This window comes from Cydia strobilella, chromosome Z (assembly GCF_947568885.1).
Source record: "Cydia strobilella chromosome Z, ilCydStro3.1, whole genome shotgun sequence".
Classification (NCBI taxonomy): Eukaryota; Metazoa; Arthropoda; class Insecta; order Lepidoptera; family Tortricidae; genus Cydia; species Cydia strobilella.
Genome location: NC_086068.1, coordinates 3,008,147 through 3,036,067, shown reverse-complemented (window position 1 = coordinate 3,036,067; position 27,921 = coordinate 3,008,147). Strand labels below are relative to the sequence as shown.

General features: G+C 40.1%; 1 protein-coding gene across 3 annotated transcripts in view; it reads right to left on the bottom strand.

Annotated features, from left to right (window-relative positions):
• The window catches only part of LOC134754539 (adenylate cyclase type 6), a 364,633-nt gene that overhangs the window by 119,535 nt on the left and 217,177 nt on the right, over positions 1-27,921 (bottom strand). For all 3 annotated transcript variants that reach the window (XM_063690838.1, XM_063690837.1, XM_063690839.1), the window contains exon 5: positions 26,746-26,876. In XM_063690838.1, coding sequence (XP_063546908.1) covers positions 26,746-26,876 — 131 coding nt within the window. The remainder of the gene's footprint in view (positions 1-26,745; positions 26,877-27,921) is intronic.

Below are 27,921 nucleotides of genomic sequence, written 5' to 3'. Positions count from 1 at the left end.
CCCAAAACCTCCCTGGCAACGGGAATGCATTTATTTTTAAGCCAACCTGTATATAATATAGTGTAGCAAGTGACTGCCAAAAAATTTAACAAGTTACTGCCAAAACACAACCATTAAACAGTGATTGAGGTCTCTCTCAGACAAGTAACCTTAAATAGGTATTCATAATGTTGGTATTCGTTCCTGGCTAATTTGTGCAGATTCGACCAACCCGGGCGGGTAGCTTTTATACAATGTGGAAACGAGTAACACGACAGATTTAAAAGGCGTATTCTTGACCGCATTTAGAGACTAAAATGTCATACAAACTTTTCTGAAACGGTCTTGTTTTAACGATAGTGTCATTAAAAATATTGAAATAAGAAATAATACATATAAATATGTATGACGACTGCGTAAATTATTAGCTTTTGTAATAGTACTAATAGTATATTCCAAGATAAAACCACTGCAAAATAACTGGAAGTTATTATAATTGTTTTGCCAAGATTTGAACCAAAACTAGCATAAACTAAATAATTATTTCACATTACAAGGGGCATGACTAGGCCTAATTAATTCAAAGTATCTAAAATGATACTTATTTAATCCCATTCATTATTCATCATTACTTATTATTAATTAACTTCATTTAAGGGTTGGTGTGACAACCTTACTCCTTATCTCTTGGCCACCGACTCTCCTAAGCTAACACCTCATTATACCTAAGGTAAAGCTCAATAGATACAAGTGCGAAAAATAGGAGTTGCGAATTACCTATTCCCACATGTATCGGTACAACGTTTTACAGTAGATATGGCCGTATAAATTTAACGTAATGTGATGATATATTATAAATTCAATATACGCGATATAATCCGTTTTCATAGTTTTATTTCATGAGTAACTATCGCGTTAACCGAAGATTATCGCACTAGTGCGGTAAAGTAGCACCATATGTACTGTGAATTGTTGTATTTTTACATTATTTTTAGCTCAATTCAATATACAGGCGATTTGAAAAATGTATTAATGTTCCTGTCCTTCACATTGGGTACTGTTTACACATTTGCTATTGGCGTTTATCAGTGGCAAATGTTAAGCTCGCAATAAACACTAATCCATGTGTAAACAAGCCCCAATGAGAAAACCAGCCGCACTTAAACTAGGTATATTCATGTTCCTTCGAGCGCTCGACAAGCCAGTCACAGCCACACTTACCCTGTATTGACCATTAAAAAAAATCCCGATAGATTGATAACCTTTTCCTTTTTTAAGTCGATTAATAAAGGCGTAAGAATCCGCCACCCCACGACTCCAGCCTTATCAAAATGATAAAAACACGTTATAAACGGAAAAGGTGGAAAAATAACCACACAAATTCACCTCCAGCGTTTTCCTTGTATTACCCGCCGTTTTTCTGTCGTGACGGCTAAAAAATACAACCGTCGTACGAGAAATTCTGAACTGGAAATATATTATTATGGTTCGTGTATTGAAATCAAAATATTACGTTAAACTCACTTTCGTAAATTTATACAGATGTGGCCAGTTCTGTCTTGTGTTATTATTACAATAATTACAAATTATTGAATCGACAATTATTTGCATGTCGTGTCTTCGACTCAATACTGATACATGTAAAACCTCTGTTGTCATCTTGTACCATACGGAATCTGGCAAATAAAGAAATTCTAATCTCTTGAGAAGCCATACCAAACAATTAAATTTGTCGCAATCGCAACCTGTACCACGCGACCAAAACCTCGTAAGCGCCGTAAAATTCATGGCGCTTACGCATTTAGGTCGCGAGACTCACGCTCCGCTTCTATGGCTTGTTGTCAAAACAACATCAACTCATGGCACAAACACAGGAAGTCATCACGTATATGAAATTGAAGTGTAAAGTAAGGACGCTAAACACGAATAATTTCATACATAACCCCGTCTGATCTTATCTCTATCGCACGCGCCCATGTGTACGAACAGTGTCACTACCCACTATACCAGACAGGTCGCCATAGCTTTTGGTCCTTTCTGATTTCATGGCTATACGCGCCCTCTAAAGTGTAGAATTGTAGATGATGGTACAGTCATCATCAGATATATCGGAGCGGCGGAGGTGCTCAAAAACATCTGAGCACGCACTCTAACGCCTTGACAATAAAGGCGTGTTCAGATATTTGTGATCGCCTTGGCCGCTCCGATATATCTGATGGCGACTGTACATGGCTCTGTAAAGGCATGTGATTAGTATAGTTAACGCTATCTCTACTGAGCTCGTTCACTTATACTAACAATGGCATTCTGTTAAACAAAAGCCATAATTTCTTTTGTGTGAGCGCGTGCTGGCCTTTGTGCCCGAGGCTCACACACAATGGCCACGCGCCCAATCACAAAGGCCACGCGCTCACACAAAAGAAATAATGGATTTTGTTTAACAGAATGCCATTGTTAGTACAGGTAAGTGAACGAGCTCAGTAGAGATAGCGTTAACTATACTAGACAATATCTTAACAGGCATCTCTAAAGCACTTTCAGAAATGGCTGGCATACCTACGCTAGTAATTGATATTGCAACGTAGGACAAGCTTGTATAAACTTTCTTCATTAACAAACACTAATTAGGTTTAGGTTTCTAGAACTTAATTTCTCAAAGGAATTATACATTTCACTTCAGAGAAATTTAACTAAAACCCCGGCTGGCTATTTCATACAGTTAGTAAGGGACGGGTAGTCTATCGCGCGACGAGATACTGTCGCGCCAATCATGTACTTGGCCTACATAACTAAATATAAATAATTTTAACTTTTACTGGGAAGTCTCTATGAAATACGCAAATAATTAAAGAAATAACATTTAGCTAAAATAATTCACTATACACAACAGTTTTAAATGATATTATTGGCAGTTTTATTTTACCAAATATGGCATCCGTAAGCAAATGCGTAAAATATTCAAAGTTTTCCTTCTATTTCTCCATTAGCTTCATAGTGGGACCAGATTTTTGCCCTAAAATTGATAATTCTAAAGACGGAAAAGTGATGCTTATTTGGGGTATTTTCTATGAAAAGGGACCTTATTGTCGAAGGCGCTTACGCCGCACAGCGTCGCGCGGCATTGTATTTATATCGGAGCATCGTTTATAATGGCGTAAGCGCCATCGACAATAAGGTCCCTATCTATAGAAAATAACATATTTGGCATGAGACAGAATTTTAACGTTTAACGTTGTAATATGTGACCGTGCACCGAATAGCTTTAGGCCAATTTCGTTTCATACTTCAAATTTTTATTTAATTTAATTAGTCTAATAGCCAGTATCAGGTGATCATTGTTCACTCCACAGGCCCAAGCCGAAAAGTTTACCTGATTTGAGCTATATTACTCTTGACGATGTCTGTTAATGCCTAAGTTTTTATCACAGACAAGGACTTTTATTATTTTTATGTCCAACGTCAGTTTTGCATCGAAAAATAAACGTTCAAACAGTGTTGCCAGGTTATCGTTTTGTCAGTAACAGTAGAATAAAAATATTACTCATCCCTCTTTTTGGGTTTATAATACTAGCTGGGCTGGAATGGGGTTGGCAACTGTCAAAGGTTTGCAGAGATGGCGCCATCATAGCTTGCCCCTTTTTCTATGAAGTTTTGCTTAAAGGACTGGCATCCAGGGCATTAAAAAAACAAACATTTGACAGGGCAAGCTATGCTGGGGCCATATGTTAATAATTTCCACCGGCCAACCCCATTGGAAGGTAGGCCAAAATGGCTACTGAGTGGGACCCACGGAACACCACAGAATGTTGCAGACCGACTGAAAAGGAGACAGCGGGACGACTTGGAAGCATTCTACCCAAAATGGTGGGAGAATACCAACGCCAGGGTCGAGAAGAAAACGAGGAGAGGCCTTAGCCCAACAGTGAGACACTAAGTTAGGTTAATTTAAAAAAACTATAATACTACAAAATGTGATTATATCTACATATGCTCCACTAAAAAATTCCTTTTGCCAAACTATATAAAAACCGTTGACATATAGAAAATTATCGCAAAAACAACCGTTCGAAACTCACTTTTAAAATGAAAAATTCTTAGAAAATTTGATGTCTATTTGAAGCTATCTAGCTTTTTTTAGTCACACAGTATTTAGTCGCTATTTTTCCTGGACTCCCACAAACAGACAGAGTGACAAAAACCGAACCGCAGCACGGTCGCATTTTTATCGCTTGTCACCATGCCTGTCACGTTTTAACAAGTATGTAAGTGCGAAACTGACGGGCATAGTGACAGGCGATAAACATGGAACCATGCTGCGCCCGCAGTACAGCAAAGAGTTTTGGAAGGGTACCTCCAGTATGCGGTGATGACGTCCGTACACTGCAACTCCTAGGGACGACTACCGTCAAATAGGATATTCCATTAAATTCAAAGCATTCGTATATTCATAATCCCTTCAAAGAGCTGCAATATTAAATAGTTGTGCATCGAGAATTGAAGCGCAGCGGTGGCAGCATGGTTCCATTTTTATCGCCTGTCACTATGCCTGTCACTTTCGCACTTACATACTTGTTAGAACGTGATAGGCATAGTGTCGTGATAAAAATGCGACCGTGCTACGGCCGCAGGCATCGATCTATATCTATTCCTTGAAATGTAAGTTCTAAGGAAACAGCGAGAGGGCTCTAAGGCGGCGCCCACTTGTTTCTAGTTTGATACAATCCTTTGGCATATAATCCTGTATATTCCTGTTGAAATGATACTTGAGCTGAGAGGTACGCTTTCCAGAGGAGTACAAATTAGTACGTCCGTGAATTTCTCGAACTCAAAAGGGGGTGCAGAGAAACAACTTGGTACATAAATTCCTAGAACTGCGTTTAATTCGTACCTAACAGCATTAGAATAATGGCGGGTTCGCAAAAGTGGGTGTAGGCGCTAACAGCAACGTTATTTTTGTTATTTTCTGTATTTTTCTTTATTTATAAAAATATTTTGCATCAGAACTAAGTCATTCAAATAACAGTCACACCTACCAAGATATTCGAGATAGTTTTGGGTCAAAATTTAGAGATTTTGCACTAGAGATGGCTGATTTTAAGGTAACTGTTTTCATTTATCATGTTCTCATCTTTTTCCTCAAACTATTGTCATTGTGACAAACTACAAAATGGCAGTTTGCCACGGCTCACTTGGGAAGCTGGGTCCCTTTCGGCAACCTACTCCCGACAAGTGACATAAGTACTTCTTCTTTGTCATCACACTCTTGTCAGAGTGGTCGTGGTCGTCATATCAGGGCCAAGCTTCACAATCCGTCGCAATTCCTCCCGTACGGTAGCCCTTGTTGTACATTCGTGAAGTCGTCCATTGCGTGCATTTTTGACTAGGTCCGTCCAACGCATTGGTACCGCGCCTTGCGCCTTCAACTTTTCCTTGCACTACAAGTCGTTCCACAGATGTATCGTCTCGACGTGTAATATGTCCAAAAAAGTGAGAATACGACACTGGATGATGGAAGGAAGACGCTGTTTAATACCAAGTTCTTGGAGAATTCAGATATTGGTTCGGAACTGTATCCAGGTTATGCCAAGCATTCTTCTACAGCTCACATTTCTAGTGTCGATCTTCTTTTTCTCGCTTTTCCTTAAAGTCCACGTCTCAGCACCATAAAGATATATGGGACACTAACCGGTCAATAAGAACAACGTGATAATTACTAGATACGAGAACAATACGAGATCTAATAGATACGATAGTTTAGTTCTCAACAAGTTATCTTTTGCAGTTCGATTCGAGAAACCAATTGTTGTGAAGTTTTGGGATATTCATTAGATATCCATTAGATGTCTAAGTAATATCTTAAGCAAATCTTAAGGGGCCCACTGACTATCAGTCCGCCGGACGATATCGGCCTGTCAGTTAGAACAAAAAATTGTCAGTTCCGAACAACTGACAGGCCGATATCGTCCGGCGGACTGATAGTCAGTGGGCCCCTTTAAGAGATCGTTCAAGAGGACATTCGGAATCGCGGAAATGTCAAATTTGACATGACTTTCTTAAATATCTCGTTATTGTTTCTGTTTTATATCTAGTTGATATCTAGATCATTGTTCGAATTGGCCCGTAATGCTCTGATAAGTCGTATTTCTTTAGGGGCTGCCGTTTAGGATGGTTCTTCGAAAAAGGAGTAGGAGTAGAGTCCTACAGGTCTTTATAGGGTCGGCAACGCGCACGTAACACCACTGGAGACGCAGACGTCCATAGGCTACGGTGACTGCTTACCATCAGACCGTATGTTTGTTTGCCACCGACTTGGTATTAAATAAAGCTAATTGATGGACGGAGTATTTGAATTTAAATGTTACTTTGCAATTAGACGCTGGGAGCGGTTGACAGGTGTTTAGCTTCCCTGCTGTTACCGATTTCCTGACACTGCGAGGTTGCAGTTTACAGTTTTAAATATATTGTTTGCAATATGTATGCTAGTTTTTGAGTATTTATCTATGGGTCACTACTGTCACTAGTTGCCTGAAATAAAGTTTTAAATTTCCTTATGCGCTTGTTGTCGCCGTATCCGGCTAAACACCTGTCATCCGCCCCCAGCGTCTAATTGCAAATTAACTTTTTAAATTCCAAGACCCCTCTCGAATCTCCATCTAATGAAAAATGTTTTTGTTTGACTTAACGATTGTATTTGCTTACCGTACTGCTAAAACACAAAGGATATTCGACCTTAACCATACTGTTATAGGGTTTGGATTAGGTTGATCAATGATCACCATTGAAAACAATTTTTTTTTTGGTATTTTGTGAATATTTGTAATGCTACGTCCAACTTTGAGGGTCCTTAGGAAGTTTATATGAATTTTGAGTGTTTTTGTGTAACATGGCCACCTTTCGAGATTGAAATGAATACAAACGACTTGCTTAATGTATACTAATGTTGTGGAATTGACTTTTTGGTGCCTTCGGGTGATTCCGGAAATGAAGTGGCAAATAGTCTAGTCAACTCACTAAGTATTTAAATGTGTATATATTTATTGTATTTGTATGTAGTATATATCATTTTAAAGTTAATAAACGTACATCGTTATGGCGGGAGCAAAAAACAAGCTTTTCAAAGAACACGTAACTGAATGTCTGTTTTTTTATAAACGGAATATTCTGCCTACACGTTCTAAACTTCTAAAACGTATTATATCGGAATGAAGTTTTCGTTGGAAAAGGTTAATAAAACTTATTGCACATTTTAGAGGAACGTAGTTGGGTGAGTAAAAGGTACCGTTGACGGGTAGACTTAGACTGATTTATTAAATCATAATTAAGTGTTTTATACATCTCTAATCTACGGCGGTACAGACATTATCTTAATCCAATCAGCGCGTGCTCTAACCTATACTAAGTTATCGACACGCGCCGATAATATTTTGCTGACCGCCATACACATAAAACGCTTACCTATGAGTCAACGTGTCAACCCTAAAAATAAGTCTAATATTTTTATATAGTAATACATTTATTAAATATTTGATCTCTTTCCATAATAATAGTATGTAATATTTAATTAAACAAATTCTTAACAAATAAAAAAAATACTCTTACATTATTATACCAGTATTTACTTCTTAAAGTATTTTATTTTTATTTACCTTTTTTACGTATTTTTGTTTATGGTGTTCGATACTGTTTTGTCCGTTTTTACTATTTGTCAGATTACATTTTGCATCTTCAAAAACCAGTGCCTTATTATCACAGTCGTCTATATAATTCGTAATAGATGACCGAAATTTTATCTACATTTTCTACTGCTACATTTTGAATTCATAGGTACATAGGTACAGTCACCATTAGATATATCGGAGCGGCCGAGGTGTTCACAATATCTGAACACGCACTCTAACGCCTTGACAATAGAGGCGTGTTCAGATATTTGTGAGAGCCTTGACCGCTCAGATATATCTGATGGCGACTGTACATATAAACGTTTCTCGAAAGGAGTGTCACTTCTGTTATTGTTTATTTGTCATAATCTTTCAGTAGGTACTGTCAAATCGGATATGCCTTCTCGTGGTTAAAATACGGTATTATACATTGGGGTGATGCGACAAACATTGAAGATTTATTCATCCTTCTAAAAAAATCAAATATCAAAAACTCAGAGAGTTGTAAGCCGCTTTTTGTAAAACACAATATACATACCTTAACATCAATCTACATACTCGAAATATGCAAATTCGTACGGAAATACCCCCAATTCTTCAAAAGCACAGGGCGGACGCTATACATCAAAAATCACTTGCGTTTCTATGTGTGAACGGCACGTCTGTACACGCGTCACGCGTCATAGTTGAGTAAGTTGCTTAATAATTTAATAGTACTGAGCGGCCGGCAAACGGCCGTCAATCAGCTGTCGCGGGGCGAGGTCATTCGAGTCGGGGCGGGGCGATGCGTGGCCGTTCTGTATGATAATACTATTACTTATTCTGTGACAAAAGTCCAACCACGACGATACCCCGCAAGATACAAAAATAATTTGGCAATTACAACAAATACTAATTTAAATCTGTACCAAGCAAGCCCAAACATGATGGCTATTAAGATATATAATAAGCTCTTAGATAAAATAAAGAACGACACATATGAAAATAAATCCATAGACAAACAATTTCTAATAAAGAAGAACTATTAGCTATATAGCCATCAAGAATTTATTGATGATACCGAAGAAAAATAACAAATAAATATACCTAAATAAATATCGTCGGGCTGCCTCTACAATGTAATGTAATACCCCTCCGGCCCTACGCATAATAAATTCCAATAATACATTATATTAATATTTTAGCTAGTAATAACTATGTCGTAAGGTGCGTTGGGTTAAAATTGATAGGATTTTTCATGCCGGGTAAGATGAAAAATCACCCGTAATGCTTCGGCATACGGACGATTTTTTGTCTTACCCCTCATGAAAAACTATTTCAATCTTACCCCAACGCACCTTTATATGTGCCACTTTCAACCAAAAGGGTACTTATTGTCGCTTGTCAGTAAGGCGCTATTTCCATATAGCTTCAATTAGAAATCAACCTTATCGACAAGCGACAATGTGGTACCTTTTGGTTGAAAACGTCAAATATTATGATCATGACATTGATGAAATTAGGATTTTAAGTTGTAATTTGACAACTTTTTATCCTATTATTATAACCTACACAATAAGAAATGACATCAATAAATCAAAATAATAATTGTTTACTCTAGGTCCATGGGGTCCAAGCGCACAATATGTTTGCAGAAATCGCGAAGCGGCTGGTTGACGTGACCGAAGAGCTGGCGGCTTCCTCGCACAACGTATCAGCATTGCGATACAGCGAGGACATGATGCCAGCATCCTTGGTACAATACCTCAAGGGCTTATTTTAGATTTAAGCTAGTTATTAATTTCGTTTACGTAGTACCACTGTATATATCTTGTATGTAAATAAAGAGTTTTAAATTATTAATAATAAATTGACAAATCAATTCAATTAACCATTTACCAATATATTCGAAATTAAACTATCGTGAGACATATTTCCAAATATTTAGATCAGTATCGTTTCACGCACTATTATTTTTAGTCGTTTTTGGCGACATGTTTCGGATTCTTCGGGAATCCTTCCTCAGGCACGAGCAAAAAGCGACTAAAAATAATAGTGAGTGAAACCCTACTGGGGCCCATTTCTCGAACGATATTAGACTAATATTATTAGTGTGTTGCCATGGAGACTAATACGATTTGACAGTTCTGGAACTAATGATATTAGTCTAATACCGTTCGAGAAATGGGCCCCTGATCTAAATATTTACCAATATATTGTTAACGTTATTCTTAGATTTAGTTTTAACATAGAGTAACTTATACTAGAGCGGTACTGTCATAGTAAATTTTGTAACCCCAGTAAATTCACTGCCATCTGTCGACACACTTTAAAACTAAAATTGAAGATTTGTAAAAATACGATAAAATGTATTTAAATATATATAAATGATTTTTTTTATTTGCATTAATTATTTTGATGATTTTGACCCATGTTCTTTCACTGATATGCGTTAAAATTGTTAAATAACAAACGAAACCGTCAACGCCATCTATACGACTGTAGGCCAAAACTAGTAACGCCCTCTGAACGAGAATCAAATTTTCTTGATTTTCGAGGCACGTTTTTTCCTTAGACTGTATCCATCTATTACGGAGTTATATCTATCTTTGGTTTTAAGATTTGCCGTCATTTATTATATTTTAATTAAAAAGTACCGGGGGGTGGGGGTGAAGCTAAACCCAGACGTAGTCGCGTGAAGAAGCTAGTTATATATATTTGAAAATCAACTAAATGAATGAGTGAATGGATTGAGTGAATGTCGAAAATGGAATGAATTGCCTTTGAGAGATCAGTTGCTACGCAATACGCCGAGGATGGTATAAGAGTCTTAACATTCGCCTCGGGTCTTATATGTATGTCTTAAGCGTCACATGAACCTGCCACCAAAAAGCCGCCCCGATACAATCGTAGTTACGATTTTAATACGATATGCTTATGCACATGCAAATACAGGTACGCGTACGCGTAGACGCAAATGTCATTTCAATAAAAACTTGTTCAGATAAAAGCGTGTTCAGATATTTTTGGGCACCTCGGCCGCTCCGATATATCTGAAGGCGACTGTACAACTTTAAAATAAAATGTCCCAGGCATATTAGCCAATGCAATAATGCCATTACGTCCTCCTATAAAAAACGTTGCGAATTAAACGAAATGTGACATAATTTTTTCTATAAATCAACGCAATTAACTATCTCAATGTTCATTTATTTTCAAGCCACATGTTATTAATAATGGCTATAGCCCTTTTTTGCTCTGTCATTTACAAAAACGTTTGAAATGCGTGAAGCTTTCGTTAAGGTTTTTATATTGATTTTAAATAGCAAATTTTTCGGCTGCATTTTTTATTTTACACACGAGTGGTGGGTATTGAAAAGAAGTAATTACCAACTTAAATGCATTTCACTGTTGGGTATAGGCCTTTTCTCAATGTATAAGAGGAATTGGATTATAGAGAACCAAAGGGCGAATGCAGCCAGCCTTAGGCCCATTTCGCGAATGGTATTAGACTAATATTATTAGTCTAACTGTCACTGTCAAATCGTAGGAGTTGGCACCACACTAATAAAATTAGTCTAAAATCTTTCAAAAAATGGGCCCCTTATGGGAATCTTTCCCCAGCGATCGGTCCTGGGTTATCTAGACCAGTTTTATTTAAAGTAGTTATTAAGTTTAGTTTTAGTTTATCTTGCGCCCCAAGAAATATTGAGTACATTAATTAAAAATTTAATTCGGTAAACAAAAAGTATAACAACGCTGTATTCTGTCAAACTTTGAATATAAGTAATTTAGAGTTGAGAAGTAAAGTAATAAGTATTCAATACAAAATAAACTTGCGGCATCAAAGATTGAGATACGGCGGTCGAGTAAACTTTGAGAAAGCTTGGAAGCTGACGAGAAACTACTAGTGAATATCAAAGAATATTAAACCGTAATTTCGTTTCCATACATGATTACATAATACATCGGGGTTTTCGGTGCGGGAGTAAGAGTAGCTAGATAAACAGATGGGTTAAGGGGATTATGCCTAATGAATAACGACCTGTCTGTGAATGTTATACATACCTACTAAGATACAATTATTTTCACCACACAAGCTCGTAAAGACTCTCTTTATCTTTCAAAAACGGAAGAGAAAGTTGCTTGAAAAATATTACACCTTGTAATATTACAAGAAAAAAGAAACTAGTAACAAAATAGCCAAGCTACCGGAACCCTCGCAACGTAACCCCCGTGATCAACAAAGCTACATCATAATTAAGCTAACTCGCATGTCTTCGTTCTGGTGTGACTATTATTTGAATGACACAGTACGTATATTTTCATAAGGGAGAGAAAAACGTCAGAAACAAAACAAAAAGTACTTACATAGGTTTATAATTAATTTTTTGGTTTTATTTTAATGGGTGACCCTGCCTATGAAGCCGATGGTCCCGGGGCCAATATCTCGAACGGTTTTAGTCTAATATTATTAGTGTGTTGCCAATGTAACCCATACGATATGACAGTTCGTGGACAATAATATTTATTAGTCTAATACCATTCGAGAAATGGGCTGGGTTCAAATCCCGGTAAGGGCATTTATTTGTGTGATGAGCTTGGTTATAAATGTTCCTGAGTCATGGGTGTTTTCTATGTATTTAAGTATTTGTATATAAAGTATATACCTATTATCATCGTTGTCTATAGTACCCACAACACAAGCCTTATAGAGCTTAGGTACGGCCTTAGTTAATTTGGGTAATAGGGTATTTGACTACTAGTCAAATCAGTATCTTTTTTCGAACTGTCAAAACGATTTTGCTACTATGGAATTTATATAAAACACTAGCATGCGACCTCACAATCAAATTACCTACTCTTTATAGTTTTATTCGGGTTTTGAAATATAAATTGTGTCTGAAAATAACTGGTGCTTTATTTCATGCAAGGTGTAAAATAATTTATTTTTAATACAGTCAAATACCCTATTATGTCCTATAAAGTTTATTTAATTAATGAATTAATCACGTATTATAATTTTTTCTATCAGGGTTCCCTATTATGTTGCAGAATGTTTTTTGACATATATTTGTATTGCATAATGTTACTTGGCAGAAATGTCGTTTGGCAGAATTACTTTTGGCATACTGGTTTACGCATAATATTACTTTGCAAAATTTATTTTTACATAATATTATTTCGCAGAAAACCCTAACCTAACCCACTTTGAAAATTCTGCCAAATGAATATTATGCGAAATGACTATTATGGCAAGTATATATATGCGAAAGTATCATTCGACTAAAAGTTTTCTGCGATACGTGTTATGCAAAGTGTATTTCTGACAAATAATATTCTGCCGGATGAGGGTAACCCTTCTATTAAAAAAATAGACCAAACTAGATTTCGGCAAGGCACTGCGAAAACTATTTTTGACAGTAATTCCAGTTAAGTTTTCACCGATTATTTAGTTATGTGCACATACACGCGCCAATACACGTGCAAATAAAGTTGCTTTAACTTTTCCATATGGAATATTTCCCAATAGGGAATATTACGCGAAACTCTGCGTAAGGGACGCCACTACCACAATCTGAGGGTCTACTCCGAAACGAGAGCGTCAAAAATTTGTTATCTAACCCCTCTATCACTCTTGCATATTCGAGCGATAAAGAGGCAGATAGCCGTTTTGATTATCGCGATTCCCGGCAGGCCCTTTGTAAACAAACCGCCTTGATGTATCAATGTGATATTTTATTATCTGTGAAAACTTGTCAAAAAACATTTTAAGGCACAGTACATGGAGACTGTATAAAGGAGCCAAATCTCTATGTATGAAAAGTGTCCATCAAAAAACAGTAATTAGGCGACGCCACCATACACCGAAATACTACCAAAAACAACCTACGTAATTTGGTCGGGTTATTTGTTGCCTTATATGGTTCATGTTATACTCATGTCCCAGAGCCTAACTAGCGCCACCGGAGAGATTAGGAACTATTATTTAAAGCTTAACGCGGTCACTTTTACAACAATTCTGCCATAAGAGATTGCGATCCTTTCTATACCATCCATAGCACAGTAATTATAAGGTACTCTATGGTTTACGATGGGTGCTAGTGTTGCACTCTGGCGGCAGAACATTGCAGTAATACCCCCTATTTCGAAAACTTGCGGCGAGTTACCTGTTACAAGAAAATTGGCCAAGTTTATAAAACTATCACAAGGAGTTAAATAAAACTTTCGTAGGAGTTCCTATACAGGATTCAACTTTAACAAGGAAATTGCACTTCAAAGGGAATGATGTTAGGGTATTTGACTGTATTTAATAGTATTTTATACAATCGTGATATAATAGAGAGCTTTTCAGTCGAGTACCGTGTTTAAGAGTCCCCGGCAAGCTTGGCCGAATTGCACCTTCCCATACATACGTAGTTCCACTCTCATTTTAAAACTACGTGTTCGATTGTAATGACACTTTGCGCATAGAGTCACATGAGGTATATCTAGGTCAGAAATTAGTTTATATAGCTCCAGTTTATAAAACAAACGAAAAAGAGCAAAAACAAATTTGTGAAAAACAAATTCGCTGTATTTTTTTAACTATGGTATCTGAAGCTACATAAACTAATTAAAGACATAGATATACCTTATCATATTGTAATTAATACAAAGTTTCAGAGCAATCTAGCTAGTCGTTTTAAAATGAGAGCGGAACTACGTTTGTATGGAGAACCGAGCTCGCCGGAGACCCTTAACACAGTACTCGAGTTACTCGACTTAAAAGCTCTCCATTATATCACGATTGCATAAAATACTATTTCTTTAAAGCATTTCGAAGTTCTCAATCGATATGATTCAATCGGATACTTAGTATAAGAGTACTCGATTTCTGTTTCTTTGCAGACTGCCAGGAAAGGTTTGTGCATTAAAGTCTGTACCTATAACATTGTAATATCGAATCAAGGGTTTGGTTTCTCATTTACGTTGGTTAGTATAGCGTATAACGAGAATATATTTCCGCACATGTTTGAGAAATAGTACCTACATTGTTGTTGTATTGTATCGTATTGTTGCCGAGGGATGGAATAGGCTATTCGATTTTTTTATTTTTTTTATAAATGGCCGGCAATGGTGTATGGAAATCCGTTGCCGGCGCGTTTTGTTAAAACAATACTTTCTATAGGGACCGTGCGCGTTGGAGCGTCTGCCATCTTGTAGCCTAAATCGGAACCACAAACATGTACTTCACATGTACATTGTCACTTCACGCCAAAGCAAGTGCTGCCATCTTGTGGGCTACTTTGGAACCATAAACTGCACATTTACGCCTCGCGCCAAAAACAGTTTATGCACGCTCCCTATATGTTTGAGAAATAAATTACAATATAAATATTAAAAACTGTAATAGATGTCATATATTAAAGAAAAAGTGACGAAGCCCTCCAGTGGTGAAGGCCGGATTCGAACCGGCGTCTTTAGCTATCGCGGCTAACGCCATGAACCCCTAGGCCACCCCGCCACGGCGGTGCCCGTCCGAATTTCTCGACTATATGCCATCTTAGTAAGACTAGGCGTCTTTGACCAGCTCTAAGGGCAAGCAGTGCGCGCTTGCACCTCCTAAACGAACTCCTTACGGATTTACGTTGTAGCGAGAGAGACTGGTGCTGCCATCTATGAACAAGTTTGGGAACAAATCAAATTATTTTATTAAATATTTTGATTTGTGTTTTTTAAAGTAGTCACACTACTATATATAAATTAAAAACTGTAATAGATGTCATATATTAAAGAAAAAGTGACGAAGCCCTCCAGTGGTGAAGGCCGGATTCGAACCGGCGTCTTTAGCTATCGCGGCTAACGCCATGAACCCCTAGGCCACCCCGCCACGGCGGTGCCCGTCCGAATTTCTCGACTATATGCCATCTTAGTAAGACTAGGCGTCTTTGACCAGCTCTAAGGGCAAGCAGTGCGCGCTTGCACCTCCTAAACGAACTCCTTACGGATTTACGTTGTAGCGAGAGAGACTGGTGCTGCCATCTATGAACAAGTTTGGGAACAAATCAAATTATTTTATTAAATATTTTGATTTGTGTTTTTTAAAGTAGTCACACTACTATATATAAATTAAAAACTGTAATAGATGTCATATATTAAAGAAAAAGTGACGAAGCCCTCCAGTGGTGAAGGCCGGATTCGAACCGGCGTCTTTAGCTATCGCGGCTAACGCCATGAACCCCTAGGCCACCCCGCCACGGCGGTGCCCGTCCGAATTTCTCGACTATATGCCATCTTAGTAAGACTAGGCGTCTTTGACCAGCTCTAAGGGCAAGCAGTGCGCGCTTGCACCTCCTAAACGAACTCCTTACGGATTTACGTTGTAGCGAGAGAGACTGGTGCTGCCATCTATGAACAAGTTTGGGAACAAATCAAATTATTTTATTAAATATTTTGATTTGTGTTTTTTAAAGTAGTCACACTACTATATATAAATTAAAAACTGTAATAGATGTCATATATTAAAGAAAAAGTGACGAAGCCCTCCAGTGGTGAAGGCCGGATTCGAACCGGCGTCTTTAGCTATCGCGGCTAACGCCATGAACCCCTAGGCCACCCCGCCACGGCGGTGCCCGTCCGAATTTCTCGACTATATGCCATCTTAGTAAGACTAGGCGTCTTTGACCAGCTCTAAGGGCAAGCAGTGCGCGCTTGCACCTCCTAAACGAACTCCTTACGGATTTACGTTGTAGCGAGAGAGACTGGTGCTGCCATCTATGAACAAGTTTGGGAACAAATCAAATTATTTTATTAAATATTTTGATTTGTGTTTTTTAAAGTAGTCACACTACTATATATAAATTAAAAACTGTAATAGATGTCATATATTAAAGAAAAAGTGACGAAGCCCTCCAGTGGTGAAGGCCGGATTCGAACCGGCGTCTTTAGCTATCGCGGCTAACGCCATGAACCCCTAGGCCACCCCGCCACGGCGGTGCCCGTCCGAATTTCTCGACTATATGCCATCTTAGTAAGACTAGGCGTCTTTGACCAGCTCTAAGGGCAAGCAGTGCGCGCTTGCACCTCCTAAACGAACTCCTTACGGATTTACGTTGTAGCGAGAGAGACTGGTGCTGCCATCTATGAACAAGTTTGGGAACAAATCAAATTATTTTATTAAATATTTTGATTTGTGTTTTTTAAAGTAGTCACACTACTATATATAAATTAAAAACTGTAATAGATGTCATATATTAAAGAAAAAGTGACGAAGCCCTCCAGTGGTGAAGGCCGGATTCGAACCGGCGTCTTTAGCTATCGCGGCTAACGCCATGAACCCCTAGGCCACCCCGCCACGGCGGTGCCCGTCCGAATTTCTCGACTATATGCCATCTTAGTAAGACTAGGCGTCTTTGACCAGCTCTAAGGGCAAGCAGTGCGCGCTTGCACCTCCTAAACGAACTCCTTACGGATTTACGTTGTAGCGAGAGAGACTGGTGCTGCCATCTATGAACAAGTTTGGGAACAAATCAAATTATTTTATTAAATATTTTGATTTGTGTTTTTTAAAGTAGTCACACTACTATATATAAATTAAAAACTGTAATAGATGTCATATATTAAAGAAAAAGTGACGAAGCCCTCCAGTGGTGAAGGCCGGATTCGAACCGGCGTCTTTAGCTATCGCGGCTAACGCCATGAACCCCTAGGCCACCCCGCCACGGCGGTGCCCGTCCGAATTTCTCGACTATATGCCATCTTAGTAAGACTAGGCGTCTTTGACCAGCTCTAAGGGCAAGCAGTGCGCGCTTGCACCTCCTAAACGAACTCCTTACGGATTTACGTTGTAGCGAGAGAGACTGGTGCTGCCATCTATGAACAAGTTTGGGAACAAATCAAATTATTTTATTAAATATTTTGATTTGTGTTTTTTAAAGTAGTCACACTACTATATATAAATTAAAAACTGTAATAGATGTCATATATTAAAGAAAAAGTGACGAAGCCCTCCAGTGGTGAAGGCCGGATTCGAACCGGCGTCTTTAGCTATCGCGGCTAACGCCATGAACCCCTAGGCCACCCCGCCACGGCGGTGCCCGTCCGAATTTCTCGACTATATGCCATCTTAGTAAGACTAGGCGTCTTTGACCAGCTCTAAGGGCAAGCAGTGCGCGCTTGCACCTCCTAAACGAACTCCTTACGGATTTACGTTGTAGCGAGAGAGACTGGTGCTGCCATCTATGAACAAGTTTGGGAACAAATCAAATTATTTTATTAAATATTTTGATTTGTGTTTTTTAAAGTAGTCACACTACTATATATAAATTAAAAACTGTAATAGATGTCATATATTAAAGAAAAAGTGACGAAGCCCTCCAGTGGTGAAGGCCGGATTCGAACCGGCGTCTTTAGCTATCGCGGCTAACGCCATGAACCCCTAGGCCACCCCGCCACGGCGGTGCCCGTCCGAATTTCTCGACTATATGCCATCTTAGTAAGACTAGGCGTCTTTGACCAGCTCTAAGGGCAAGCAGTGCGCGCTTGCACCTCCTAAACGAACTCCTTACGGATTTACGTTGTAGCGAGAGAGACTGGTGCTGCCATCTATGAACAAGTTTGGGAACAAATCAAATTATTTTATTAAATATTTTGATTTGTGTTTTTTAAAGTAGTCACACTACTATATATAAATTAAAAACTGTAATAGATGTCATATATTAAAGAAAAAGTGACGAAGCCCTCCAGTGGTGAAGGCCGGATTCGAACCGGCGTCTTTAGCTATCGCGGCTAACGCCATGAACCCCTAGGCCACCCCGCCACGGCGGTGCCCGTCCGAATTTCTCGACTATATGCCATCTTAGTAAGACTAGGCGTCTTTGACCAGCTCTAAGGGCAAGCAGTGCGCGCTTGCACCTCCTAAACGAACTCCTTACGGATTTACGTTGTAGCGAGAGAGACTGGTGCTGCCATCTATGAACAAGTTTGGGAACAAATCAAATTATTTTATTAAATATTTTGATTTGTGTTTTTTAAAGTAGTCACACTACTATATATAAATTAAAAACTGTAATAGATGTCATATATTAAAGAAAAAGTGACGAAGCCCTCCAGTGGTGAAGGCCGGATTCGAACCGGCGTCTTTAGCTATCGCGGCTAACGCCATGAACCCCTAGGCCACCCCGCCACGGCGGTGCCCGTCCGAATTTCTCGACTATATGCCATCTTAGTAAGACTAGGCGTCTTTGACCAGCTCTAAGGGCAAGCAGTGCGCGCTTGCACCTCCTAAACGAACTCCTTACGGATTTACGTTGTAGCGAGAGAGACTGGTGCTGCCATCTATGAACAAGTTTGGGAACAAATCAAATTATTTTATTAAATATTTTGATTTGTGTTTTTTAAAGTAGTCACACTACTATATATAAATTAAAAACTGTAATAGATGTCATATATTAAAGAAAAAGTGACGAAGCCCTCCAGTGGTGAAGGAGTTCGTTTAGGAGGTGCAAGCGCGCACTGCTTGCCCTTAGAGCTGGTCAAAGACGCCTAGTCTTACTAAGATGGCATATAGTCGAGAAATTCGGACGGGCACCGCCGTGGCGGGGTGGCCTAGGGGTTCATGGCGTTAGCCGCGATAGCTAAAGACGCCGGTTCGAATCCGGCCTTCACCACTGGAGGGCTTCGTCACTTTTTCTTTAATATATGACATCTATTACAGTTTTTAATTTATATATAGTAGTGTGACTACTTTAAAAAACACAAATCAAAATATTTAATAAAATAATTTGATTTGTTCCCAAACTTGTTCATAGATGGCAGCACCAGTCTCTCTCGCTACAACGTAAATCCGTAAGGAGTTCGTTTAGGAGGTGCAAGCGCGCACTGCTTGCCCTTAGAGCTGGTCAAAGACGCCTAGTCTTACTAAGATGGCATATAGTCGAGAAATTCGGACGGGCACCGCCGTGGCGGGGTGGCCTAGGGGTTCATGGCGTTAGCCGCGATAGCTAAAGACGCCGGTTCGAATCCGGCCTTCACCACTGGAGGGCTTCGTCACTTTTTCTTTAATATATGACATCTATTACAGTTTTTAATTTATATATAGTAGTGTGACTACTTTAAAAAACACAAATCAAAATATTTAATAAAATAATTTGATTTGTTCCCAAACTTGTTCATAGATGGCAGCACCAGTCTCTCTCGCTACAACGTAAATCCGTAAGGAGTTCGTTTAGGAGGTGCAAGCGCGCACTGCTTGCCCTTAGAGCTGGTCAAAGACGCCTAGTCTTACTAAGATGGCATATAGTCGAGAAATTCGGACGGGCACCGCCGTGGCGGGGTGGCCTAGGGGTTCATGGCGTTAGCCGCGATAGCTAGACGCCGGTTCGAATCCGGCCTTCACCACTGGAGGGCTTCGTCACTTTTTCTTTAATATATGACATCTATTACAGTTTTTAATTTATATATAGTAGTGTGACTACTTTAAAAAACACAAATCAAAATATTTAATAAAATAATTTGATTTGTTCCCAAACTTGTTCATAGATGGCAGCACCAGTCTCTCTCGCTACAACGTAAATCCGTAAGGAGTTCGTTTAGGAGGTGCAAGCGCGCACTGCTTGCCCTTAGAGCTGGTCAAAGACGCCTAGTCTTACTAAGATGGCATATAGTCGAGAAATTCGGACGGGCACCGCCGTGGCGGGGTGGCCTAGGGGTTCATGGCGTTAGCCGCGATAGCTAAAGACGCCGGTTCGAATCCGGCCTTCACCACTGGAGGGCTTCGTCACTTTTTCTTTAATATATGACATCTATTACAGTTTTTAATTTATATATAGTAGTGTGACTACTTTAAAAAACACAAATCAAAATATTTAATAAAATAATTTGATTTGTTCCCAAACTTGTTCATAGATGGCAGCACCAGTCTCTCTCGCTACAACGTAAATCCGTAAGGAGTTCGTTTAGGAGGTGCAAGCGCGCACTGCTTGCCCTTAGAGCTGGTCAAAGACGCCTAGTCTTACTAAGATGGCATATAGTCGAGAAATTCGGACGGGCACCGCCGTGGCGGGGTGGCCTAGGGGTTCATGGCGTTAGCCGCGATAGCTAAAGACGCCGGTTCGAATCCGGCCTTCACCACTGGAGGGCTTCGTCACTTTTTCTTTAATATATGACATCTATTACAGTTTTTAATTTATATATAGTAGTGTGACTACTTTAAAAAACACAAATCAAAATATTTAATAAAATAATTTGATTTGTTCCCAAACTTGTTCATAGATGGCAGCACCAGTCTCTCTCGCTACAACGTAAATCCGTAAGGAGTTCGTTTAGGAGGTGCAAGCGCGCACTGCTTGCCCTTAGAGCTGGTCAAAGACGCCTAGTCTTACTAAGATGGCATATAGTCGAGAAATTCGGACGGGCACCGCCGTGGCGGGGTGGCCTAGGGGTTCATGGCGTTAGCCGCGATAGCTAAAGACGCCGGTTCGAATCCGGCCTTCACCACTGGAGGGCTTCGTCACTTTTTCTTTAATATATGACATCTATTACAGTTTTTAATTTATATATAGTAGTGTGACTACTTTAAAAAACACAAATCAAAATATTTAATAAAATAATTTGATTTGTTCCCAAACTTGTTCATAGATGGCAGCACCAGTCTCTCTCGCTACAACGTAAATCCGTAAGGAGTTCGTTTAGGAGGTGCAAGCGCGCACTGCTTGCCCTTAGAGCTGGTCAAAGACGCCTAGTCTTACTAAGATGGCATATAGTCGAGAAATTCGGACGGGCACCGCCGTGGCGGGGTGGCCTAGGGGTTCATGGCGTTAGCCGCGATAGCTAAAGACGCCGGTTCGAATCCGGCCTTCACCACTGGAGGGCTTCGTCACTTTTTCTTTAATATATGACATCTATTACAGTTTTTAATTTATATATAGTAGTGTGACTACTTTAAAAAACACAAATCAAAATATTTAATAAAATAATTTGATTTGTTCCCAAACTTGTTCATAGATGGCAGCACCAGTCTCTCTCGCTACAACGTAAATCCGTAAGGAGTTCGTTTAGGAGGTGCAAGCGCGCACTGCTTGCCCTTAGAGCTGGTCAAAGACGCCTAGTCTTACTAAGATGGCATATAGTCGAGAAATTCGGACGGGCACCGCCGTGGCGGGGTGGCCTAGGGGTTCATGGCGTTAGCCGCGATAGCTAAAGACGCCGGTTCGAATCCGGCCTTCACCACTGGAGGGCTTCGTCACTTTTTCTTTAATATATGACATCTATTACAGTTTTTAATTTATATATAGTAGTGTGACTACTTTAAAAAACACAAATCAAAATATTTAATAAAATAATTTGATTTGTTCCCAAACTTGTTCATAGATGGCAGCACCAGTCTCTCTCGCTACAACGTAAATCCGTAAGGAGTTCGTTTAGGAGGTGCAAGCGTGCACTGCTTGCCCTTAGAGCTGGTCAAAGACGCCTAGTCTTACTAAGATGGCATATAGTCGAGAAATTCGGACGGGCACCGCCGTGGCGGGGTGGCCTAGGGGTTCATGGCGTTAGCCGCGATAGCTAAAGACGCCGGTTCGAATCCGGCCTTCACCACTGGAGGGCTTCGTCACTTTTTCTTTAATATATGACATCTATTACAGTTTTTAATTTATATATAGTAGTGTGACTACTTTAAAAAACACAAATCAAAATATTTAATAAAATAATTTGATTTGTTCCCAAACTTGTTCATAGATGGCAGCACCAGTCTCTCTCGCTACAACGTAAATCCGTAAGGAGTTCGTTTAGGAGGTGCAAGCGCGCACTGCTTGCCCTTAGAGCTGGTCAAAGACGCCTAGTCTTACTAAGATGGCATATAGTCGAGAAATTCGGACGGGCACCGCCGTGGCGGGGTGGCCTAGGGGTTCATGGCGTTAGCCGCGATAGCTAAAGACGCCGGTTCGAATCCGGCCTTCACCACTGGAGGGCTTCGTCACTTTTTCTTTAATATATGACATCTATTACAGTTTTTAATTTATATATAGTAGTGTGACTACTTTAAAAAACACAAATCAAAATATTTAATAAAATAATTTGATTTGTTCCCAAACTTGTTCATAGATGGCAGCACCAGTCTCTCTCGCTACAACGTAAATCCGTAAGGAGTTCGTTTAGGAGGTGCAAGCGCGCACTGCTTGCCCTTAGAGCTGGTCAAAGACGCCTAGTCTTACTAAGATGGCATATAGTCGAGAAATTCGGACGGGCACCGCCGTGGCGGGGTGGCCTAGGGGTTCATGGCGTTAGCCGCGATAGCTAAAGACGCCGGTTCGAATCCGGCCTTCACCACTGGAGGGCTTCGTCACTTTTTCTTTAATATATGACATCTATTACAGTTTTTAATTTATATATAGTAGTGTGACTACTTTAAAAAACACAAATCAAAATATTTAATAAAATAATTTGATTTGTTCCCAAACTTGTTCATAGATGGCAGCACCAGTCTCTCTCGCTACAACGTAAATCCGTAAGGAGTTCGTTTAGGAGGTGCAAGCGCGCACTGCTTGCCCTTAGAGCTGGTCAAAGACGCCTAGTCTTACTAAGATGGCATATAGTCGAGAAATTCGGACGGGCACCGCCGTGGCGGGGTGGCCTAGGGGTTCATGGCGTTAGCCGCGATAGCTAAAGACGCCGGTTCGAATCCGGCCTTCACCACTGGAGGGCTTCGTCACTTTTTCTTTAATATATGACATCTATTACAGTTTTTAATTTATATATAGTAGTGTGACTACTTTAAAAAACACAAATCAAAATATTTAATAAAATAATTTGATTTGTTCCCAAACTTGTTCATAGATGGCAGCACCAGTCTCTCTCGCTACAACGTAAATCCGTAAGGAGTTCGTTTAGGAGGTGCAAGCGCGCACTGCTTGCCCTTAGAGCTGGTCAAAGACGCCTAGTCTTACTAAGATGGCATATAGTCGAGAAATTCGGACGGGCACCGCCGTGGCGGGGTGGCCTAGGGGTTCATGGCGTTAGCCGCGATAGCTAAAGACGCCGGTTCGAATCCGGCCTTCACCACTGGAGGGCTTCGTCACTTTTTCTTTAATATATGACATCTATTACAGTTTTTAATTTATATATAGTAGTGTGACTACTTTAAAAAACACAAATCAAAATATTTAATAAAATAATTTGATTTGTTCCCAAACTTGTTCATAGATGGCAGCACCAGTCTCTCTCGCTACAACGTAAATCCGTAAGGAGTTCGTTTAGGAGGTGCAAGCGCGCACTGCTTGCCCTTAGAGCTGGTCAAAGACGCCTAGTCTTACTAAGATGGCATATAGTCGAGAAATTCGGACGGGCACCGCCGTGGCGGGGTGGCCTAGGGGTTCATGGCGTTAGCCGCGATAGCTAAAGACGCCGGTTCGAATCCGGCCTTCACCACTGGAGGGCTTCGTCACTTTTTCTTTAATATATGACATCTATTACAGTTTTTAATTTATATATAGTAGTGTGACTACTTTAAAAAACACAAATCAAAATATTTAATAAAATAATTTGATTTGTTCCCAAACTTGTTCATAGATGGCAGCACCAGTCTCTCTCGCTACAACGTAAATCCGTAAGGAGTTCGTTTAGGAGGTGCAAGCGCGCACTGCTTGCCCTTAGAGCTGGTCAAAGACGCCTAGTCTTACTAAGATGGCATATAGTCGAGAAATTCGGACGGGCACCGCCGTGGCGGGGTGGCCTAGGGGTTCATGGCGTTAGCCGCGATAGCTAAAGACGCCGGTTCGAATCCGGCCTTCACCACTGGAGGGCTTCGTCACTTTTTCTTTAATATATGACATCTATTACAGTTTTTAATTTATATATAGTAGTGTGACTACTTTAAAAAACACAAATCAAAATATTTAATAAAATAATTTGATTTGTTCCCAAACTTGTTCATAGATGGCAGCACCAGTCTCTCTCGCTACAACGTAAATCCGTAAGGAGTTCGTTTAGGAGGTGCAAGCGTGCACTGCTTGCCCTTAGAGCTGGTCAAAGACGCCTAGTCTTACTAAGATGGCATATAGTCGAGAAATTCGGACGGGCACCGCCGTGGCGGGGTGGCCTAGGGGTTCATGGCGTTAGCCGCGATAGCTAAAGACGCCGGTTCGAATCCGGCCTTCACCACTGGAGGGCTTCGTCACTTTTTCTTTAATATATGACATCTATTACAGTTTTTAATTTATATATAGTAGTGTGACTACTTTAAAAAACACAAATCAAAATATTTAATAAAATAATTTGATTTGTTCCCAAACTTGTTCATAGATGGCAGCACCAGTCTCTCTCGCTACAACGTAAATCCGTAAGGAGTTCGTTTAGGAGGTGCAAGCGCGCACTGCTTGCCCTTAGAGCTGGTCAAAGACGCCTAGTCTTACTAAGATGGCATATAGTCGAGAAATTCGGACGGGCACCGCCGTGGCGGGGTGGCCTAGGGGTTCATGGCGTTAGCCGCGATAGCTAAAGACGCCGGTTCGAATCCGGCCTTCACCACTGGAGGGCTTCGTCACTTTTTCTTTAATATATGACATCTATTACAGTTTTTAATTTATATATAGTAGTGTGACTACTTTAAAAAACACAAATCAAAATATTTAATAAAATAATTTGATTTGTTCCCAAACTTGTTCATAGATGGCAGCACCAGTCTCTCTCGCTACAACGTAAATCCGTAAGGAGTTCGTTTAGGAGGTGCAAGCGCGCACTGCTTGCCCTTAGAGCTGGTCAAAGACGCCTAGTCTTACTAAGATGGCATATAGTCGAGAAATTCGGACGGGCACCGCCGTGGCGGGGTGGCCTAGGGGTTCATGGCGTTAGCCGCGATAGCTAAAGACGCCGGTTCGAATCCGGCCTTCACCACTGGAGGGCTTCGTCACTTTTTCTTTAATATATGACATCTATTACAGTTTTTAATTTATATATAGTAGTGTGACTACTTTAAAAAACACAAATCAAAATATTTAATAAAATAATTTGATTTGTTCCCAAACTTGTTCATAGATGGCAGCACCAGTCTCTCTCGCTACAACGTAAATCCGTAAGGAGTTCGTTTAGGAGGTGCAAGCGCGCACTGCTTGCCCTTAGAGCTGGTCAAAGACGCCTAGTCTTACTAAGATGGCATATAGTCGAGAAATTCGGACGGGCACCGCCGTGGCGGGGTGGCCTAGGGGTTCATGGCGTTAGCCGCGATAGCTAAAGACGCCGGTTCGAATCCGGCCTTCACCACTGGAGGGCTTCGTCACTTTTTCTTTAATATATGACATCTATTACAGTTTTTAATTTATATATAGTAGTGTGACTACTTTAAAAAACACAAATCAAAATATTTAATAAAATAATTTGATTTGTTCCCAAACTTGTTCATAGATGGCAGCACCAGTCTCTCTCGCTACAACGTAAATCCGTAAGGAGTTCGTTTAGGAGGTGCAAGCGCGCACTGCTTGCCCTTAGAGCTGGTCAAAGACGCCTAGTCTTACTAAGATGGCATATAGTCGAGAAATTCGGACGGGCACCGCCGTGGCGGGGTGGCCTAGGGGTTCATGGCGTTAGCCGCGATAGCTAAAGACGCCGGTTCGAATCCGGCCTTCACCACTGGAGGGCTTCGTCACTTTTTCTTTAATATATGACATCTATTACAGTTTTTAATTTATATATAGTAGTGTGACTACTTTAAAAAACACAAATCAAAATATTTAATAAAATAATTTGATTTGTTCCCAAACTTGTTCATAGATGGCAGCACCAGTCTCTCTCGCTACAACGTAAATCCGTAAGGAGTTCGTTTAGGAGGTGCAAGCGCGCACTGCTTGCCCTTAGAGCTGGTCAAAGACGCCTAGTCTTACTAAGATGGCATATAGTCGAGAAATTCGGACGGGCACCGCCGTGGCGGGGTGGCCTAGGGGTTCATGGCGTTAGCCGCGATAGCTAAAGACGCCGGTTCGAATCCGGCCTTCACCACTGGAGGGCTTCGTCACTTTTTCTTTAATATATGACATCTATTACAGTTTTTAATTTATATATAGTAGTGTGACTACTTTAAAAAACACAAATCAAAATATTTAATAAAATAATTTGATTTGTTCCCAAACTTGTTCAATATAAATATTGTTCAACTTACGTGTAGGTTATGGAAACGGCGGGGCGCACAGAGCGCGGCGACGGGCGGGGGGAGTGCGCTCGCGCACCCCGCCCCGCACCCCTCCGGCTCATCAGAGTGCGAGCCCAGCGAGTATAGGTTCACGGTGGTGTCTGTAACAAAAAAAATAGAAACTTTTATCTGTAGTTCATAACAGCCGCGATTAAGGCATAAGTGCCATGGATAAGGGCTGTAGAAAAGCGCTGTGCAGTCGCCAGCTGAGTCCCGAGCCTATTTAGTTAACTATCTTACCTGCAGGCACAGAATAAGTAATAGTATTATCATACAGAACGGCCACGCACCGCCCCGCCGCGACTTGAATTACCTCGCCCCGCGACAGCAGATTAACGGCCGTTTGCCGGCCGCTCAGTACTATTTTTAAGCAACTTACTTACACTATGACGCATGACGCGTGTACAGACCTGCCGTTCACACATAGAAACGCAAGTGATTTTTGATGTATGGCGTGTCCGCCCTGTGACTGCAGGCAAACTGTGAAAACAGTTTTGCAGGAAACTATAAATTTGTATAATTTTTGAATAATAAATAGAGAGCTATCTATCTATCTATTGTAGCACATAGCATTTAAATATATGTTAATTATAATTCTAAATGTCATATACCTATATATAGTTAGTTCCTAATATGTACTTGTATACTGCTGTAATTTAAGCTTGTACCTACTACTGTTTTTAGGGTTCCGTACTAAAAAGGTGCAAAAGGAAGCCTTATTTCTTTTCTGCGACAATAAATGACTTTTTATTTATTTATTTATTTATTAACCAGTAAATTTTTAAAACCATGTATGTAAGATGTTATCGGGTGCTAACGGAATGTTGAGTGGAAAATGGACTTTGTTACGATGAAAATATGGTTGATTTACGGAATTACAAAAAAAAATATTTCCGTCTTAAGGGGCCCACTGACTATCAGTCCGCCGGACGATATCAGCCTGTCAGTTAGAACAAAAATTTGACAGTTCCGAACAAATGACAGGCCGATATCGTCCGGCGGCGGGCGGACTAATAGTCAGTGGGCCCCTTTAGGCATTTAAGGCCGTTCCATCGGTTTGCCGCTGTCACTGTCACATTTCGCAAAAAAGAACGGGAAAGACCATGCGCGCCAAGTGTCAATTTTGATCGTATTTTGTCGATTTTT